The following is a 20017-nucleotide window of genomic DNA, read 5'->3' as shown; positions in this document are numbered from 1 at the left end:
CTGCCACACTGGGCATGAGCCACCCAAGTGGGGCTGCTGGCACCCCTCACTGGGCATGAGCCACCCATTGTGGGGCCACAGTAGGATTCTGCCACACACTGCCCCTGCTACCAGTGGCTCCCAGGATCAGCAGCACCGTCCCTGTCCCTGTGCCCATCCCTGTGCCCATACCAGGCCAGCAGCACCGTCCCTGTGCCTGTGCCCATCCCCGTGCCCATGCCAGGTCAGCAGCACCGTCCCTGTGCCCATCCCCGTGCCCATACCAGGCCAGTAGCACTGTCCCTGTCCCTATGCCCATGCCAGGCCAGCAGCACCATCCCTGTGCCCATCCCTGTGCCCATATCAGGCCAGTAGCACTGTCCCTGTCCCTGTGCCCATGCCCATGCCAGGTCAGCAGCACCACTCCTGTGCCCATCCCCGTGCCCATGCCAGGCCAGCAGCACCGTCCCTGTCCCCATCCTTGTGCCCATGCCAGACCAGCAGCACCGTCCCTGTCCCCGTGCCCATGCCAGGCCAGCAGCACCGTCCCTGTCCCCGCTGGCCTCACCTCGATCTCCTCGTAGCTGGCAGGGAGGCGCCGCTCCTCGAAGAGCGCCGAGTGCTGCCGGCTCCACTGCAGCAGCCCCGTCACCACCTCGTAGTACTCCTGCCAGCGCAGCTGCAGCTCCTGCCAGGGGGACACGTGTGGGGCTGGGTGTGGCACGGCAGGGGAGGGCAGCAAGCAGAAGTGACCCCCGGCGCCCCAAACTCACGTTGGCCTTGACGCCGTCCTGCACCTCGGGCACGCGCGGCATGGCGTCGTACAGCGAGGACACGTAGGTGATGATGGACTTCTCATCGGGCTGCGCCACGTCCACGTCTGCGGCAGGGAGGGAGGGGGTCAGGTGGGGGAGAGGGAAGGGACTCCGACACCCCAGAGTGTGAATCCCCTTGGGACCCACCCCATATCCCCCAAGACCCCTGACACCCCGGGACCCACAGCCCCTGGGTCCATCACCCCCTTGGGACCCACAGCCCCTGGGTCCATCACCCCCTTGAGACCCGCCCAGAGCCCCCCAACCCTGCAGGACCATCATCCCCTTGGGACCCACCCCCTATCCCCCAAGACCCCTCACCCCCGCCCGTACCTTCGGGGTCCAGCAGCCGCGTCACGCCCAGGTCCCGCTCAGCCACGGTGAAGGCCTGGTCCAGGTTCTCCAGGTTGCTCTGGCGGTACACCCGGCTCATGTCGATCAGCATTGGCCTGTGGGTGGGGGGCAGCAGGGGTCACTGGGGCTGTGGGGACCCCAGAATCCCAAGGAGGGCAGGTCCCCCCTTTCCTGGGGCTGCCTCGTCTGCCTGAACTCCTGCCCGACCACCCCACACCCCACACCAGAGGCACCGGTGGCAGGGGAGACCCCCAGAGCCAGCACAGGGACAGGAGGGGCTGGGGATACACACAGCCCCCAGAGGGAACCACAACACAGTCACAGCCCCCAACTCCTGTGAACTGGGCACCCCAGTCCCATGTGGGGCTGACACCCCAGTCCCCTCTGGTGCTGACACCCCAATCTCATGTGGGGCTCACACCCCAATCTCATGTGAGGCTGGCCCCCCAGTCCCATGTGGGGCTGGCACCCCATCCCATGTGGGGCTGACACGCCAGTCCCATGTGGGGCTCACACCCCAATCTCATGTGAGGCTGGCACCCCATCCCATGTGGGGCTGGCACCCCATCCCATGTGGGGCTGACACCTTGGGCACCCCTTGGGGCTCCATGGTGGGGCCAAGCTCAGTGTGGCAGTGCCATGGTGCAGAGCACGGCACAGCTGGCACACGGCACAGCTGGCACACGGCACAGTGCAGGTGCCTACCCCCATCTGGCGCAGGCCTGCACATTTTTGCTCTCCCCAAAGGCACGCAGAGGTCCCAGCAGGACCCGTGGGGACCTGCCTGCCACCGCCCTGGCATGCCAGCAGCGGGCACGGCACTGCCGGCACGGCCGATGGGCTGGGACTCGTCAGAGCACGTGCTCACATTGGCCCAAACTGGATCAGCACGGCTGCCCCATGAGCACAGGATCAGCACGGCTGCCCCATGAGCACAGGCACAGCCACAGCCACCCCATGAGCACAGGATCAGCACAGCTCCCCATGAACACAGGATTGACAGAGCTGCCCCATGAGCACAGGCATGGGTACCCCATGAGCACAGGATCAGCTGCCCCATGAGCACAGGCACAGCCACAGCCACCCCATGAGCACAGGATCAGCTGCCCCATAAGCACAGGATTGACAGAGCTGCCCCATGAGCACAGGCATGGGTGCCCCATGAGCACAGGATCAGCACAGCTGCCCCATAAGGAGCTGTCATGGGTGTCCCATGAGCACAGGATCAGCACAGCTGCCCCATAAGCACAGGATTGACAGAGCTGCCCCATGAGCACAGGCATGAGTGCCCCATGAGCACAGGATCAGCACAGCTGCCCCATGAGCGGCTGTCATGGGTGTTCATGAGCACAGGATCAGCACAGCTGCCCCATGAGCGGCTGTCATGGGTGTTCATGAGCACACGCCTGCCCATGGTGTGGATCTCACACATGGATCACAGGCACCACCACGGCGCCCACCTGTGCCGGTGGATGATGGCGTTGAAGAGGCGCCCGTCCCTCCAGCTGGTGGTGAAGTTGTCGCAGCGCAGGCCCTGGTAATCCTCCACCATCCGCTGGGACCACAGCAGCAGCTTCTCCTTGGCCGTCATGTCCTCCGACTGCCCGGTCACCTGGATGTCTGAGATCTGCCAGGACACAGCGGTTACTCTGGAAACTGGCACGGTGACACTCGCTGCATGGCCGCTGCCAGTGACACCACTCCTGCCCCACTGGGGACCAGACCGGCCCGGGGAGGCCCCCAGCCCCACAGATCCTGGCCCCTCGGTCCCACTGCCCCGTCCCCACCCCGCCGGGCTCACCTGGAAGTGGAGGATGATGGTCCAGATGAGCCCCAGCGTCAGTTTGGGGTTGCCGTCGGCGATGTCATCGTTGCGGATGTTCACCAGCTTCACCTGCGGCACGGGGCACACGCGGCTCAGGGATGGGGCGGGCCCGGCACAGCCCCGGGGGTTATGGGCATCCCGGGGGTCCCTCCCCATCCTCACCTGCCGGTGCTTCAGGTAGTTGAGGGCAATCTGGACATTCTGCAGCTTGTGGAAGCGCATCCGGCCCTTCTCCCGGGGCTGGGGGAGAGGGAGAGGAGAGCGGTGAGCGAGGCCACGCTGGACACAGCCCTGCTGTGTCCTGTCACCGCAGCCCCCCCGTGACACCACGGCACGATGCCACCAACCCCGTCCTGCCACCGCGGCCGCCCCCAGCCCGGCGCCACCCGGCCCCTCCCAGCAGTGCCGCACATGCCGATGGCTCCCACCCGTGGCACCGCCCTCGCACTTTGCCCCTGCAGGGGTGGGGACGCTCCCCGCGCTCCCCCCGCGGCACCGGCTGCTCCCACGCCCCGCCCGGCGGCTCCGGCACCATCAGAGCCGTCCCGGGGGGAGCCGAGGGCCCCGGTGGCACAGCAGGCACTGCCCGGGCAGGACTGGCCTCAGTGCCAGGGCAGCACGGCCCTGACGGCGCTGGTGTCCCCATGGCCACCGTGGTGCCTCGCCATGCAGCTCCCCAGCACGCTCCAGTGTCCCCCCAGCAGGACCAGGAGCTGCCAAGCCGGGTGAGCCCCCCAAACTTGGGGGTCCCGAGGTCCAGGGTCCCCTGGGTGCTGCCCCACACGTTCCTGCCCCACGGCAATGCCAACATTCCACCAGCTGAGCCCAGCTTTGGCTGCCAGGAGAGCTGGCGACTCCATGAACCCCCTGGTGCCACTCAGCCACGGAGCAGGGTCACTCCTGTCCCACAGAAAGGGGCCACCATGGACCCCACTCAGCAACAGAGCAGGGTCACTCCTGTCCCACAGAAAGGGGACACCATGGACCCCACTCAGCAACAGAGCAGGGTCACTCCTGTCCCACAGAAAGGGGACACCATGGACCCCGCTCAGCCACGGAGCAGGGTCACTCCTGTCCCACAGAAAGGGGCCACCATGGACCCCGCTCAGCCACGGAGCAGGGTCACTCCTGTCCCACAGAAAGGGGACACCATGGACCCCACTCAGCAACAGAGCAGGGTCACTCCTGTCCCACAGAAAGGGGACACCATGGACCCACAGCTGCTCGGGGACAGGGCTGGCCCTAGGGTGAGGCCTCAGGAGTTGGTGGCCACGTGCCACCCCCTTGCCAGCCACCCCACAGAGCCAGCAGCACATCCAGCTGTGGTGCCAGGAGCGAGTCCAGCTCCAGCAGGGTGGGATGGCTCCCAGGGATGCTGCTGGTGGAAGATGAACTTTTCTCTCCTGCTGCCGCCACTGAGTTCTGGCCCAGGGAAACCCACCCCCACAGCCCTGGGCATGGGGGGCACCCGGACGGGCAGAGCATGCAGCAGAGCCCTAGGGCGGCACCGGGACAGGCATGGCACAGGGCGCCGGCATGCAGACCGTCCTGGGACATGCTGGGCACCGCCGTCGCAGCTCCGTGCCGCGCGGGGCCGCGCCGAGCGCTGACCGACGGCTGAACCACTCACCAACCGCAAGGTCCGCAGGACGTCGCGCTCCCGGGGCTGCCCCGGCCGAGCCGAGCCGAGCCGAGCGGAGAGGAGCAGAGAGAGGAAGGAGGAGGAGGAGGCAAAGGCGGCGGTGGGCCGGGGGCCGGCGCCAGGAAGCAGAGAGGGCACCAAAGCAAAGAGAGGTTAGAGGCGGGGGGCGCGGGCGCTCCAGGGGCACCGGGACGGACGGACCGACGGCCAAGCAGGAAGAGAGGGAACAGAGGCAGGCAGCGAGGGGGAGGACGAGGATGAGGAGGAGGACGAGGACGGCCGGCGGAGGGGTGCCAGCACGAGGCGGGGACAGCGCGGGGCAGGGCAGAGTGGCACCTACCAGGGTGTCACCCGACAGCACCTCCAGCAGCGAGATGAGGTTGTGCCCGTCCCGCAGGTCCTCGTACAGGTCGTTGACATGGCGCTGTGCCTGTGGGGACAGCCACGGTGTCAGGGGGGCTGGGGACAGCTGAACAACCCCCCCAACCCTCCCAGTGGGGCTGGGGGCAGCTGAGCACCCCCCTACCCCTGCCAGTGGGGCTGGGGGAAGCTGAACACCCCCTATCCCTGCCAGTGGGGCTGGGGACAACTGAGCACCCCCTAACCCTGCCAGTGGGGCTGGGGGCAGCTGAACACCCCCCTAACCCTGCCAGTGGGGCTGGGGGAAGCTGAACGACCCCTCTAACCCTGCCAAGGGCAGCTGAACACCCCCCTACCCCTGCCAGTGGGGCTGGGGGCAGCTGAACACCTCCCCTAACCCTGCCAGTGGGGCTGGGGGCAGCTGAGCACCCCCTACCCCTGCCAGGGGCAGCTGAGCACCCCTCACCTCTGCCAGGGGCAGCTGAGCACCCCCTACCCCTCCCAGTGGGGCTGGGGACAACTGAACACCCCCTACCCCAGCCAGGGGCAGCTGAGCACTCCCCCCACCCAGCCACCCCGGTGGGTGCCCAGTGACCCCCCCAGTGCAGCGGGTGCTCACACACACAGCCCCAAGTGCAGCTGGTGCCCCCAGTGCCACGATCCCCAAACACACACACAGCAGCTCCCCCTGTGCCAGGATGGATCTGGCGCCACTCTGGCATCCCTCTGGCACCACTCTGGCATGCAGAGACCCACCGTGAAGGGGTCAGACCCCCCCGCCCACCATGAACGGGTCAGGCCCACTGCCTACCACAGTGGCAGCCCCAGGGTGTGCAAAGAGGAAGAGCGCAGTGGGACAGACAGAAAAAGAGAGGAAGGACCTACCTCTGGTCGCCAGTGCTGCACAGGGCAGAGAGAAGAGAGCAGTTAGGAGAGAGCTGAGAGGGGACCCAGCACGGGCAGAGCGTGGCGGCGCCACCACGGCACTGCAGGGTCAGGGGCGTGTGGAGACGCACTGGGGGGCTGGGCCATGTCCCAGGGCGTGCCAGGCGCCAAGGGGGGGCTCTGCCTGGGGCAGGGAATGGGGACTGGAGGCATGGGACAGGACTGAGGGCGGCAGAGCACAGGACACATCCCCAGGTGCCAAGGGCACCGTTCCCTCCTGGCATACGGGGAGGGCAGCAGGAGGGCAGGTCCCACCTGGAGGGCAGCTGAGAGGCCTTGGCCAGAGGTGTGGCACAGGAGCACCAGCACCAGGGACCCTCCACGGCCACGTCCTCGGCCGTGGCAGCACCCGGGGCTGTGGCTGGGGGTGATTTGGGGCAGGGGACGGCTGGGGCAGCGGTGCCCGCTGGACTGGCGGTGCCCATACCTTGATAAGGTGCTTGTTGACCCATTTGGTGAAGGTTTTCTTCTGGACACGATCTCGCTCATCTGCAAGAGAGGAGAGGCACGGGTGAGCCAGTGGCAGCGGGGTCTTGGCACGGCCAAAACCAGGCCCCGGCGGTGGCACCGCAGGGCACGGCTGGCGCAGGAAGCGATGAGCCAACCGCTCTGGGGAAGCACGGTGAGTCACGGGGGTGTGGGGAGAGGAAACAGCTAACGGGGACCGGCCCCGGCGTGCCAGCACCGCGCCAGCAGCAGCCGGCACCCACCAGCACCTCAACACCGACTCTGCGATTAGATCAGTTGGCCAGAGCGCGGTGCTAATAACGCCAAGGGTGCAGGTTCAACCCCGGCACGGGCAAATTAACACTGGGGCTTGGTGATCCTTGTGGGACTCCTTTCAACTCAGGATGTTCTGTGTCCCCGTGACCGCAGGGAGCAGGAGGTGCCCACCCAACCCCGAGCCCTCTGCACGGCTGTGAGGAGCCCCAGCCCTGCCCTGGGCTCGGTGGGCACTGGCTGAGCGGTTCGGGCATGGCACGGACACGAGGCCATGGGGAGCTTGTCCTGGCACAGCTGCAGCCCCACAGGCAGGGCCCTGGTGGGACAGGCACGGGACTGAGATGAGCCCACGCAGCGTCTGCACTGCCAGAGCCCTGGGACACCCCAGGACATCCCCACACCCCCAGGACACCCTTCTCTGTGGGCACGGGGCCAAGCAGGGCTGCAGTGAGTCACGGCGCTCCCTGCCCGCTGCCCTGTCATTAGGGGATGGCATGGGAATGCTGACGCACGGGATGGGAACCCGGGATGGCGCAGGACCCACCCCGCAGCACCCCACTGCCCCCCAGCACCCCAATGCCAGCACCCGCTACCCCCCAGCACCCCATATCCCACTGCCAGCACCCCACACCCCACTGCCAGCACCCCATACCCCATTGCCAACACCCCACTAACCCCCAGCACCCCATACCCCACTGCCAGCACCCCGCTAACCCCCAGCACCCCATACCCCATTGCCAGCACCCGCTACCCCCAGCACCCCATATCCCACTGCTAGCACCCCGCTAACCCTCAGCACCCCATATCCCACTGCTAGCACCCCGCTAACCCCCCAGCACCCCATATCCCACTGCTAGCACCCCGCTAACCCCCAGCACCCCATACCCCACTGCCAGCACTCGCTACCCCCCAGCACCCCATACCCCACTGCCAGCACCCCACTAACCCCCCAGCACCCCATATCCCACTGCTAGCACCCCGCTAACCCCCCAGCACCCCATATCCCACTGCTAGCACCCCGCTAACCCCCAGCACCCCATACCCCACTGCCAGCACCCCGCTAACCCCCAGCACCCCATGCCCCACTGCCAGCACCCCGCTAACCCCCAGCACCCCATACCCCACTGCCAGCACCCCGCTAACCCCCAGCACCCCATATCCCACTGCTAGCACCCTGCTAACCCCCAGCACCCCATACCCCACTGCCAGCACCCCGCTAACCCCCAGCACCCCATACCCCACTGCCAGCACTCGCTACCCCCCAGCACCCCATACCCCACTGCCAGCGCCCGCTCTCCTGTCCCCTGCGTCCCCAGTGTCACCGCCAGTGCCACACCCAGCCCGAGGCCCCCGAGGGGGTCCGGAGGGCACAAGTGACCCCCCCATTCACACGGGGCGATGCCACCGGTGCCTCGGCAGCCGCGCCGCCCCTCTGCCCTCGCCGTGGCGAGCCGGGCGCTGCGTGCCGGGTCTTGCCCCGCTGCAGCGTGCCGGGATCTGCCCACGCGGCACCCAGCGCCCCGCAGCCTGCGCTCCCCGCCGGCGGAGCACCCCGGGATGCTGCACAGCCCCAAGAGCCCCGCGGGCGCTCCGCGGCACGGCCAGGGCGTGCCCGGCCAGGAGCGGCCACGGTGCGAGAGGGAGGAAGGAAGGGAGGAAGGAAGGAAACGTGGGGCGCAGTGCGCGCCGAGCGGGGGCACCCGCACCATCCCCCGGCACCCGCAGCGCTGGCACCCAAGGGGTCCCCGGAGCGGCGCCCACCCCCCGGCGGCGGCACCAGGAGAGCCCGGGGCGGCCGGGCCGGGGCGGCCGGGCAGGGCGTGGCAGGAAGCGAACGAGGGCACCGGGGATGGAGCTGGGCGGCGGCCGGGGGGTCTGCAGCGCTCTGCCCCACAGCCCGGCCCGCAGACACCGCCCCAAGCGTGTGGGTCTGCCCCACAGCCGGAGATATCCCTCAGCGTGGGGGTCTGCCCCACAGCCCGCCCTGGGTACAGCAACCTGGGGACACCGCTCCGGTGTGGGGTGGCCCCACGGCCTGCCTGGGGGCCCAGAGCCCCGCGGACACGGGCCCAGCCTGGGGGTGTCCTCGGGGACCCCGGCCCGGTGTGGGGCTCTGTCCCGGGGACCCCGGCCCGGCCTGGGGCTCTGCCCCGGGGACCCCGGCCCGGTGTGGGGCTCTGTCCCGGGGACCCCGGCCCGGTGTGGGGCTCTGCCCCGGGGACCCCGGCCCGGTGTGGGGCTCTGCCCCGGGGGCACCGCCCCGGGTGGGGATGCGATGGTGGGCGGCCCCCCCAGGCCCCCCCGGGCTCGGTACCTTTGCGGCCCTCGGCCGCCCGCAGCACGGCCAGGTACAGGTTGTCCTCGGAGCCCGTTCGGGCCGGAGCCTCCTCCGAGCTGCGGCGCGGGCGGGACATTCTGAGCCCCGACACAGCTGAGCCCCGACACAGCCGAGCCCCGACTCTGCTGCTCTGCCCTCCCGCTCCGCCGCCGGTCCCGCCGCGAGTGGGGCGGCCCGGGGAGGAGACGGGGCTCTCTCCCCCCGCCCCACGCCCCGACCCTGCCCACAGGAAACTCCTGAGCTTTAACCCTTCCCTCGCTGCGCCTGCAGGCGGGATGGGACCCACGGAGCAGCCACGGGGACGCTCCACGGGGAACCGGCACCCCCAGCCCCACACACGGGGCCCGAGACCCCCGCATCTGCACGTGCGGGGAGTGGGACACTCGTTCCTGAAGACCGGGGTGCTCAGAAACCCCTCACCCCTCACCCAGGGCGGCCAGAGCCCCTGCCCCACACCTCGGGGCCTTGGGACCCTGGGGAGGAGCACAAGTCTGTGGGGGGTGGGACCCACAGCCTGGGGCTGTTGGAGCCCCAGTCACCGCACCCCAGCACCACCAGGTTTCCAAGCTCTGGAGGCTCAGGTCCCCCAGGTTTCCAGGTCAAGACCCTCCTTGCCCCTCACAGGGGGTCCCCAGAACCCCTCTGGCCCCATCGTCAGGAGCTCCCCAACACTCCCGGCCCCAGATGGGACCTTCAGTCCCTGTGGGGGTTTTGGCACCACCTGGTCCCACAGCCCAGGGACCACCCCAGAACCCCCAGCGCACGCCCTGGGGCTGTAGGACCCCTGCTCCCCCCACCTGCGGCTCAAGCCCCTGGGTTCACCAGCCCCAGTCCCAGGTCCCACATTTGAGGGGCTCAGATCCCTAGGGCCCCTCTTGAGGGGTTCAGGGTCACATCCCCCTGGGCTGGAGGATCCCCAGGATGGGAGACTGAGCCCCACAGCCTCCCCCGGGTGCCCCCATGCACACACCAGCCCCACCAGCAGCTCCCCTCCCAGCAGCACCCCAGGAGAGCACCCCACACCCTGCCCTGTGCCCTACAGCACCCAGTGGGGCGGGGGCACTGGCAGCAGGGTAGGAATCCTCCTCCCCAGGGATTCATCACCCAACGCCCTCCCCCAGTGGGTGGCAACGTCAGCTGAGGGGACCACGGGGTGAATTCAGGGCTTGTGCCCCACCGGGTGCTGCATCCCCTGCCCGGGGACCCCCAGGGTGGCTGAGGATCCCCAGCCCTTGGGGTGACACCGAGCTGCCAGTCCTGCCCAGGGCAGCACCCGTGCCACCAACGTCACCAACGCCACCCACGTCATCCACGGCAGGGGTGGTGGCAGCTGCTGGGGAAAGTGCAGCCATGGGTGCCCTGGGCGCTGCCAGCCTGGCATAGCCAACACCCCAATAGCCATGTCTGCACCCCAACACACACGTCAGGGCCCTAAGGCCCATATCCTGCACCCCAACGCCCGTGTCTGCACCCCAATAGCCATGTCTGCGCCCCCAATATCCATGTCTGAACCCCAATATCCATGTCTGCGCCCCAACAGCCGTGTCTGCGCCCCAATATCCATGTCTGAAACCCAACAGCCATGTCTACAACCCAATATCCATGTCTGCAGCCCAATATCCATGTCTGCGCCCCAGTACCGATGTCTGCGCCCCAACACCCATGTCTGCACCCCAATATCCGTGTCTGCACCCAAACACCTATGTCTGCACCCCAATATCCGTGTCTGCACCCAAACACCCATGTCTGCACCCCAATATCCGTGTCTACAACCCAATATCCAAGTCTGCACCCCAACATCCATGTTTGCACCCCAATATCCATGTCTGCACCCCAATATCCATGTCTGCGCCCCCAATATCCATGTCTGCACCCCAACAGCCATGTCTGCATCCCAGTATCCATGTCTGAACCCCAGTACCGATGTCTGTACCCCAACACCCATGTCTGCACCCCAGTACCCATGTCTGCACCCCAACACTCATGTCTGCGCCCCAACACTCATGTCTGCACCCCAATATCCGTGTCTGCACCCCAACACCCATGTCTGCACCCCAACACTCATGTCTGCACCCCAGTACCCATGTCTGCACCCCAACACCCATGTCTGCACCCCAACACTCATGTCTGCACCCCAATATCCGTGTCTGCACCCCCGTTTGGCAGCGGCGGGCGCTGCCCGTCCCCGGTGCGGAGTCCAAAGGACGCGGGGCCGCGGCCTCGTCCTGCCTGCCGTGACTCACGGTCCAACCGCGCACCGGCGGCGCCCCGGGAGCCCCGCCGGCCGCCGCCCACCCGTGACACCGAGCCCGACACCCACCCGTGACACGCCGTGGGTGCGGGGGCCCGTCAGGGAGCGGCCGGGCCGATGCCCGCTGGGACGGAGCCAGCGCGGCCGCCGCGGAATGCGGGCGGCACCGGCCCGGCCCCGGCCCCGGCACGCACATTTTTCCGCCGAGAGCGCATCTGGCACGGGCACATCTGGCACAGGCACATCTGGCACAGGCACATCTGGCGCCCGGAGCGCGGTGGGAGCCCTGCTGACGCACGTCGGGGGAGGCAGGGACACCCCGGAGCCGCGGCTACCGCGACACGGCCGAAGGTGCCACCGGGGCAGAGAGGGAGGGACGCGGCGGTGACACCGCCAGGGCGGTCACAAGGGTGGCACCGCTGCGCTCCGGCACCGCGCTCACACCGGCCGAACCTCGGCACCGGGGCCGGAGGGTTCTGAGCCGGGCCCGAGAGCTTGGGATCGTGTCGGAACCCAGGAAATTCCTCTGGCTGCCCTGGAGGACTCGGAACCCTGAGGGAGGGATCGGAGACCTTCAGGGCAGCCAGGGGAATTTCCTGGGTTGCGGCAGGATCGCTGCGAGGTGAAGGGCGGAAGGGCAACGCCAGAACCGGCACCCCCAGCACCGGTATCCCCAGCACGGCACCCCCAGAACGGGCACCCCCAGAACCGGCACCCCCAGAACCGGCACCCCCGGCACGGCACCCCCAGAAAGGGCATCCCCAGAACGGGCACCCCCATCACCGGCATCCCCGACCGGCACCGGCACCCCCAGCACGGCACCCCCAGAACCGGCACCCCCGACCGGCACCGGCACCCCCAGCACGGCACCCCCAGAACCGGCACCCCCAGAACCGGCACCCCCGGCTCCCGCAGGTACCGGCCGGGAGGACGCGGCGGCGTCAGAGCGAGCTCTTTGAAGACCTGCCGGGGCGGCTCCTGGCACCTTCCCCGGCGGCTCCCGGGGCAGGCGGCGCCCGGCTCCCGGCCCTGGCAGCTCCCGGCTCCGGCGGCTCCCGGGCCAGCCGGGCCGGCCGGGCAGGAGCGCCTCAGTCTCGCCCGCGGGTGCCGACGCCACCGGGCCGGCCCGGCTCCCTCCCACGGCGTCTCCCACCCTCGGGGCTCCGGGGGAACCCCCGGGAGCCGCCGAGCCGCCCCCACCTCGACACCGCGCCGGGCACCCGCACCCCGAGGCACAGAACGGGCGCTGCCACCACCGGGGCCGCACCAGCGCCGTGGTGACACCCGGGTGACACCGCCACGCACCAGGCCGGGACAAGGCGGCGGCAGAGCACCGGGGCTGGGGGAGACCTCGAGCCCCACGCCAGGGAGTGCCAGGAGGTGCCAGGGTCTGAGGGCATCAGCAGCGAGCGGGGATTGGCACCGGGAGGGGGTCAGTGCCAGGGGGTCCCCGCAGTGACACACACAGGGGGACCTGGGGCACCTGGCACGGCAGGATGGGCACACGGGGCACTGGGGGCAGCGGCTCCCCGAGGCATGGGAGCACGGCAGGGTGGGTGGGAACGGGGAGATGAGCTGGGACAGACACACGGCCTGCGCACAGGGACACACAGACAGACAGACAGACACACAGCCTGCACACAGGGACACACACACACACACAGACAGACAGACACACAGCCTGCACACAGGGACACACAGACAGATAGACAGACACACGGCCTGCACACAGGGACACACAGACAGACAGACATGGCCTGCACACAGGGACACGCAGACAGACAGACAGACACACAGCCTGCACACAGGGACACACAGACAGACAGACTGACACACGGCCTGCACACAGGGACACACAGACAGACAGACAGACACACAGCCTGCACACAGGGACACACAGACAGATAGACAGACACACGGCCTGCGCACAGGGACACACACACACACACACACAGACACGGCCTGCACACAGGGACACGCAGACAGACAGACAGACACACGGCGTGCACACACGGACATACACACACACAGACAGACATGGCCTGCACACAGGGACACACAGACAGACAGACAGACACACAGCCTGCACACAGGGACACACAGACAGACAGACACACAGCGTGCACACACGGACATACACACAGACAGACAGACATGGCCTGCACACAGGGACACACAGACAGACAGACAGACACACAGCCTGCACACAGGGACACACAGACAGACACACACGGATACACAGACACACACACAGACAGACAGACACACAGCCTGCACACAGGGACACACAGACAGATAGACAGACACACAGCATGCACAAACGGACACACACACACAGAGACAGACAGAAACACGGCCTGCACACAGGGACACACAGACAGACACAGACACACAGACACACAGCATGCACACACAGACAAACAGACACACAGACACATGGACACACAGAATACATCTGTGTGCCACTCTGTGTGACACATCTGTGCACACACACACCAGGACACCCGTGTGCACAAACACACACACACACACACACACACATGTGCATGCTGAGACACACCTGCACTGGCCCCCACAGGTGTGCACATGCTCTCACACACGTGTGCACAGGCACAGGCACGTGTGTGCACACACACAGACATGCACACACACACACAGAGCCACACACAAACACGCACAAACACACACACACACAAACATGCACAAACACACACAAACACGCACAAACATGCACACACACACAAACACACACAAACACACACAAACACACACAAACATACACACACAAACACACACGAACACGCACACACACACACAAACACACACAAACATGCACACACACACACAAACACACACAAACACACACAAACACGCACAAACACACACACACACAAACACACACAAACACACACAAACACACACAAACATACACACACAAACACACACGAACACGCACAAACACACACACACAAACACACACAAACATGCACACACACACACAAACACACACAAACACACACAAACACGCACACACATAAACATGCACAAACACACACAAACACGCATAAACACACACAAACACACACACACACACACAAACACACACAAACACACACAAACACGCACAAACACGCACAAACACACACACACACACACACACACACACAAACACACACAAACACACACACACAAACACACACAAACACACACAAACACTCACACACACACACACACACACACAAACACACACAAACACACACACACACACACAAACACGCACAAACACGCACACACGTTTACACAACCACCCTTTCCCGGCGGAGCCCGCCCCAAACGCAGCGCAGCCCAGCCTGGCCTCAGGGCGGGGTCACAGAGGGGGCGTCGCTCGAGGGGGGGGATCCGCGCACACCCCGCCCTTCCCGGTGTCCCCCGCCCTCCCGCCGTTCCCGGGTCCCCCCCGTCCCGCCGCTCCCGCCCCCCCGTTCCCGCGAGCCCCCCGCGCTCCCCCCCCGCCCCGGGACGCGCCGCCCGCTGCCCCGCGCCCCCCCGGCCCCGCTCCCCTCGGTCACCGGTGCAGCAGAGCCGGGCGCTCAGGTACCGCCGCCGCTCGGGCCCGGAGCCGCCGCTCAGCCAGTCCCCACCGGGACCCGACATGGCCGCGCCGCTCCGCCGGACGGGCGCGGACGGGACCCACCATGCACCGACCGACGGACGGACGGACGGACCCACGGCCGGGACCGACCAGCGGCACCGGGCGGACGGGACGGGAGAGGGGGGGGAAACGGGCGGGACCCGCCCCGCTCCGCCCCGCCCTCCCCTCAGCGGCCCCGGCTGCGCCACCGCCCGTGGCACCCGGGGGAACCGGAGAGATCCGGGGGGAACACCCCGTCCCTGCAGCCCGGGGCAAACTCCATCCCACAGCCCGTGTTGTGATGCCCGGACGGGACGGCCCCTCCCGCACTCAGGACCCCCGTGCTGGGAGCCGGCGCCCCGCACACACAGCCGGAGCCCCCAGGACCAGCCGCTACCGCGGTCACGGGGCACCCCGACACCTCCAGCCCCCGCGGCCCGGCCCCTCCACACACACAGAGCCCCCCCTGGGGGTGGGGGCAGCCTGTGCCCCCCAGCACAAACCGCTTCCTCCAGCCCCCATTCCTCCCATTCCTCCCGGCTTCCTCTCCCCACGGGGGTCCCTGTGCCGAGGGCAGCCCTCAGCGCGTTTTCCGGGGGCTGTTTTCCCCACCGGCGCCCCCCAAGCTGCCGAGACCTCCTGTGCCCCCGCCCGCGGTCGGACGAGCCCGGCAGCACCGCAGGGCCGGAGCCGTTTGTGCTGGGAAGGGGTTTACGGCGGGGACGGGGATCCTGGGGGATGCCACGGCATCCCGATGCCCCCCCAAACCCCCCGGCCCGCAGGTCACCTTCTCCAGGCCCGCAGCAGCAGCAGCAGCAGAGCGAGAAGCCCATGGCGCCCCCCGCCCCGCTCGGCGTCCGGCCGCGTCTGGTGGGAGTGCAGCGGAATCCGCGCCCGGAGCGCGGCCAGAGCGCGGCCAGTGACTCACACAGCCCACGGCCTCCGCCAGCCCGGCTCCTCCTGCTCTTGGGCAGCGGAGCCCAGCCCCGGCCGCTCTGCTGGGACCCCCCGGGCCCGCAGGGCTGTGGGCAGAGCGCAGCGGGCAGCTGGCACGCAGCTGGAGGGGCTGCAACCACCAGGCATGGCATGGCACGGCATGGCATGGCACGGCATGGCATGGCATGGCATGGCACGGCATGGCATGGCATGGCATGGCATGGCACGGCATGGCATGGCATGGCATGGCATGGCATGGCATGGCATGGCATGGCATGGCATGGCATGGCACGGCATGGCATGGCACGGCATGGCACAGGACCCCCGGTCAGGGAGGCGCTGGAGTGGTTTGATCAGCTGCAGCCCGTGCCAGCACTCGGGGCACTGAGGGGGCTGGGGGAGCACGGGGGTCTCGGGGGGCCTCGGGGGCTTGAGGGGGGTCTAAAGTTAAAACCCAACATGGCACAAGCAGGCCAGGACGAACCAGGCCAGCAGCAAGGCCCGGGAGCGGGGGCTGGGCACGGCACGGCACGGCACGGCATGGCACGGTGCCGAGGCACGGCTCAGCCCCACGGCAGCGGCAGCGTCGCATCTGTGCTGCGGAGATAAGGAGCCGGGGGGGCCGAGGAGGGGCGATAGCAGCCTGCAAACGGCGAACACCGCCTGGAACGGGACACGTGTCCCGTGGGATGCGCCCGCCACGCCCGCCACGCTTCCCGCACGCTGCCAGGGCCCCGCCACGCTTCCCACGGCTCCGGGACGCTTCCCACGGCTCCGGGACGCTTCCCACGGCTGCACCGCGGAGGACGTGGGACAGCGGCGGGAAGAGATTCCCCGTGGCCGCCGGAGGCAGCGCCGGGGGCGGAGGCCGTGCCGGGGGTGCCGGTGGTTGCCAGCCGCGGCCCCTCGAGGCCGGTGAGTCACTGCTGCGGCCAGAAGCAACATCCAACAACGCTCCCGGCCTGGCACAGCCAGAGCCGCCAGCGCGGTGGAAAAGCTGAGTGGAGCGGAAAGGGGGACACGGGGGGGGTTCCCAAACCTCTGGGGCCCCCACCCGCCCGCTGCCGCCACGTCTCTGGCAGCCTTGGAAACCGGAGCGGAGCCAAACAAACAGCGGCATCCTGCTGCCAAAACCAGCCGGCGCCGCCGCCAGGCTGCCAAGCTCTGCCTCGCCCGCCCGAGCTTCCTCAGCCCTCTGCCCTGCAGCGCTCTGCCTCGCAGCCCCGCGGGCACGGCCATGCGGACCCGGACGGGAGTTCCGGCTGAGCTTTTCGGTTCCCCGAAAACACCTGCCTTGGCACTGTGCCACCAGTGACGCCGAGAGCAGCTGGTACAGCCCCTCGTGGGCACCGTGAAGCCCCTTGTTAGTACCTACAAACCCACCGTGGGCACCGGGCAGCCCCTTGCTGGCACCGGGCAGACCCTTGTTGGTACCGGGCAGCCCCTCGTGGGCACCGTGAAGCCCCTTGTTAGTACCTACAAACCCACCGTGGGCACCGGGAAGCCCCCCGCGGGTAGCCCCTTCGTGGGCACCGGGTAGCCTCTTCATGGGCACCGGGCAGCCCCTTTGTGGGCACCGGGAACCCCCTTTGTGGGCACCGGGAAGCCCCTTGTTGGCACTGGGAACCCCCTTTTTGGGCACCGTGCAGCCCCGTGCGGGCACCGGGAACCCCCTTTGTGGGCACCGGGAAGCCCCTTGTTGGCACAGGCAACCCCCTTTTTGGGCACCGGGCAGCCCCGTGCGGGCACCGGGAACCCCCTTTGTGGGCACTGGGAAGCCCCTTGTTGGCACAGGCAACCCCCTTTGTGGGCACCGGGCAGCGCCCCTTCCCCCCCAGGAGGGTTTCATGAACAGCTCTAACCCAAACCCCCTGCCCCGGCAGGGGTACCCCGGGCACCACCGGGGGCACCCCCCGAGCCCCGGGGGGCGGCAGAGCGCAGCCCTCAGCACCGCCCAGCGCAGCCGATGCTGCCCGAGCCCCCCGGGCGCTCCCAGCTCCCAGTGATGGGCCCCGGCAGGTGCGACCTTGGGGGTGTCCTTCGGGCTGGAGCCGCGCCAGGGACAGCGGCCCAGCCCCGGTGTCCCCCCCGGCGGGGGCTCCGGGCCGCCCAAGGTGCCCTGCCCGCCTTATCTGGCACCGGCACCGGCAGCGGCAGCGGCCGCCGCGGCTCGCACCGGCCGCGGGCTCGGCGCGTTCCCAGTGCGGCGGCCGCGGGAGCGGAGCCATCCCGGAGCGGCGGCGGCCGCGTGACGGTGCCCGGTGCCACACGCAGACCGACGGAAGCCGCGGCCAACGCCCTGGAAAGTGCCGGGGGGGCGGGAGGGCCGGGGCCGCCGGCAGAGCCCCGGCAGCTCGGATGCAGGTGGCTTGGGGGGTGCGTGGGGGTCTCACGGGACCCCCAGACACCGGCACCCTCTCGGCCCTTCCCGGCCCCCTCTGTCACCAGATCTCTGTCCCCAAAAGCATTTGGCACCTCCACGCCTCGGGATGGGGATGCTGCGGGAGGGTTTGGGCAGCCAGCCCAGCGCCGGGAAGCTCCTGGCGGGACCCCCACTCGAGAAGGGGCCAGAGTGGACAGGGGTGGGCACGGGCCGGCGGCACCGGGGGGGCACACTCTGTCCGTGCTGAGTCACCCCTGGGTACCATCACCCCCCCGGCCTGGGTACCACTCCCACCGGGATGCTGCCCCACGGCCGGTGACGCCCCCCAGAAGCCAGGGCAGCACGTCGCTCCCCTTGTCGCCCACCCCACGGTGGGTGGGTCCCCCCCAGGTCCCCGCAGGACCCCCCACCCACTCGGGACCCGGCGCGGTGCAGGTGTCGAGCGGCTCCCCCCGTGCCCGGGCCGGGTGGGCGGGGCGAGGGGCCGAGCCGAGCGCGGCGCGGGGGGGCCGAGCGGAGCCCAACTCACCGGTGCCCCCCGGCTCGTCCCGCTGCCGCCGCCAGTACCAGACCAGGGCGAGGGATGCCGCGTGCCCCGCCGCCACCAGCGATGGGAACAGGGACCCGGTGTCCTCCATGAGGGGCACGGCACGGGCTCGGCACCGGCCGGGCTCGGCGGGTCAGGGACGAACCAGCGCCCGCCCCCACGGGGCAGCGCCCTCTCCGCCTTAACCCCTCCCGAACCGCGCCGTGGAGACGCCTCCTGCCCGCCGCACCGGCAGGGCCCCCCCGTTCCGCGTCTTCACCCCCCCTCCTCCAGTGTCCCCTTCATCCCGGCTTTTTATATCCCGGGACAAGGCGCCCCGGCGGCGCCAGCCCCCCCCCGTTCCCGTCCTTTCCGCAGCCCCACCGGTCTCACCCACCCGGTACGACCTTCATGGGCAGGCAGGGAGCGGGCAGGTGCGGGCAGGGTGCGGACAGGTGCGGAGCGTGAGCGAGGGCGCAGCGCGGCTCCGCCGGTGGCGGCGGGGGCTGGGGGGGGGCGGGCAGGGAGCGGGTGTCGATATAAATAACCGGGGCCCGTCACCGAGCCCGAGTTAGAACATGACACGGGCGGGGGCGGGACGGGGCGACCGCGGCGGCGCCCCAGGACCCCCGGACCCCCCGGCAGCGGGGCGGGTGGGGACCGTCACCTCGGGGGTCGCCGTGACATCGAGACTAAGGAGCCCCGGCACGGCCCCGCGCTGAGGGAGGCCGCGCCCCCGAGCAGGGGGGAAAATGGGGCCGATGGGGGGTCCCGGGACCCCCTCCGCCCCGCGGGGACCCCGCAACCCCCGCAGCCGGCGCGACCCCGTCCCCGCAAGCCGGGACTCCAGGCCGGGTTTTCCGGCAGCGGCTCCCGGGGCGGAGGGAAAGCGCGGAGCCGGATCCGCTGGCGGCGGGACTGGACGGGACGGGCGCGGCGCCGCGATCGCGTCCCACGCGAGGGTCGGGGGACACCGCAGCCCCCGAGCCCAGCGCGAAATGCGGAAGAGCTCCGGGGAACCCCTCCCGTCCCCACGGGACGTGGGTGCCGCCCGCGCAGGACCCGCACCCACGGGGCAGCAGCGCCGCGGGCCCGGCCCCCCCGCCGGCCGGTGACTCACGGCGCTGGCAGGGACCGGGCTCGGCGCCTCCAGGCTGGAAACTTGGACCGGAGGCGGCTGCCCACGGCCACGGGCTGACTCACAGCCCGGGGGGATCGGGGGGGGCCCTCACCGCCGCCTCGGAGCGACACCGCAGCTGCCCCGCCCGGGGGGGAGGGACACCGGACGCCCCGCACCCCCGCCGGGTCC

General features: G+C 69.1%; 1 protein-coding gene across 1 annotated transcript in view; it reads right to left on the bottom strand.

Moving 5' to 3' along the window:
• The window catches only part of PLEC (plectin), a 113828-nt gene that overhangs the window by 78797 nt on the left and 15014 nt on the right, over positions 1-20017 (bottom strand). The window contains exons 3-10 of the mRNA XM_036404409.2: positions 6348-6409; positions 4956-5045; positions 3136-3213; positions 2950-3042; positions 2609-2775; positions 1128-1243; positions 753-859; positions 548-667 (exon numbers count right to left, since the gene is read on the bottom strand). Of these exons, the coding sequence (XP_036260302.1) occupies positions 548-667; positions 753-859; positions 1128-1243; positions 2609-2775; positions 2950-3042; positions 3136-3213; positions 4956-5045; positions 6348-6409 (833 nt within the window). The remainder of the gene's footprint in view (positions 1-547; positions 668-752; positions 860-1127; positions 1244-2608; positions 2776-2949; positions 3043-3135; positions 3214-4955; positions 5046-6347; positions 6410-20017) is intronic.

Source organism: Molothrus ater, chromosome 1 (assembly GCF_012460135.2).
Source record: "Molothrus ater isolate BHLD 08-10-18 breed brown headed cowbird chromosome 1, BPBGC_Mater_1.1, whole genome shotgun sequence".
Lineage (NCBI taxonomy): Eukaryota > Metazoa > Chordata > Aves > Passeriformes > Icteridae > Molothrus > Molothrus ater.
The sequence above is the reverse complement of the archived record's forward strand: the minus strand, read 5'-3'. Positions and strand labels throughout refer to the sequence as shown.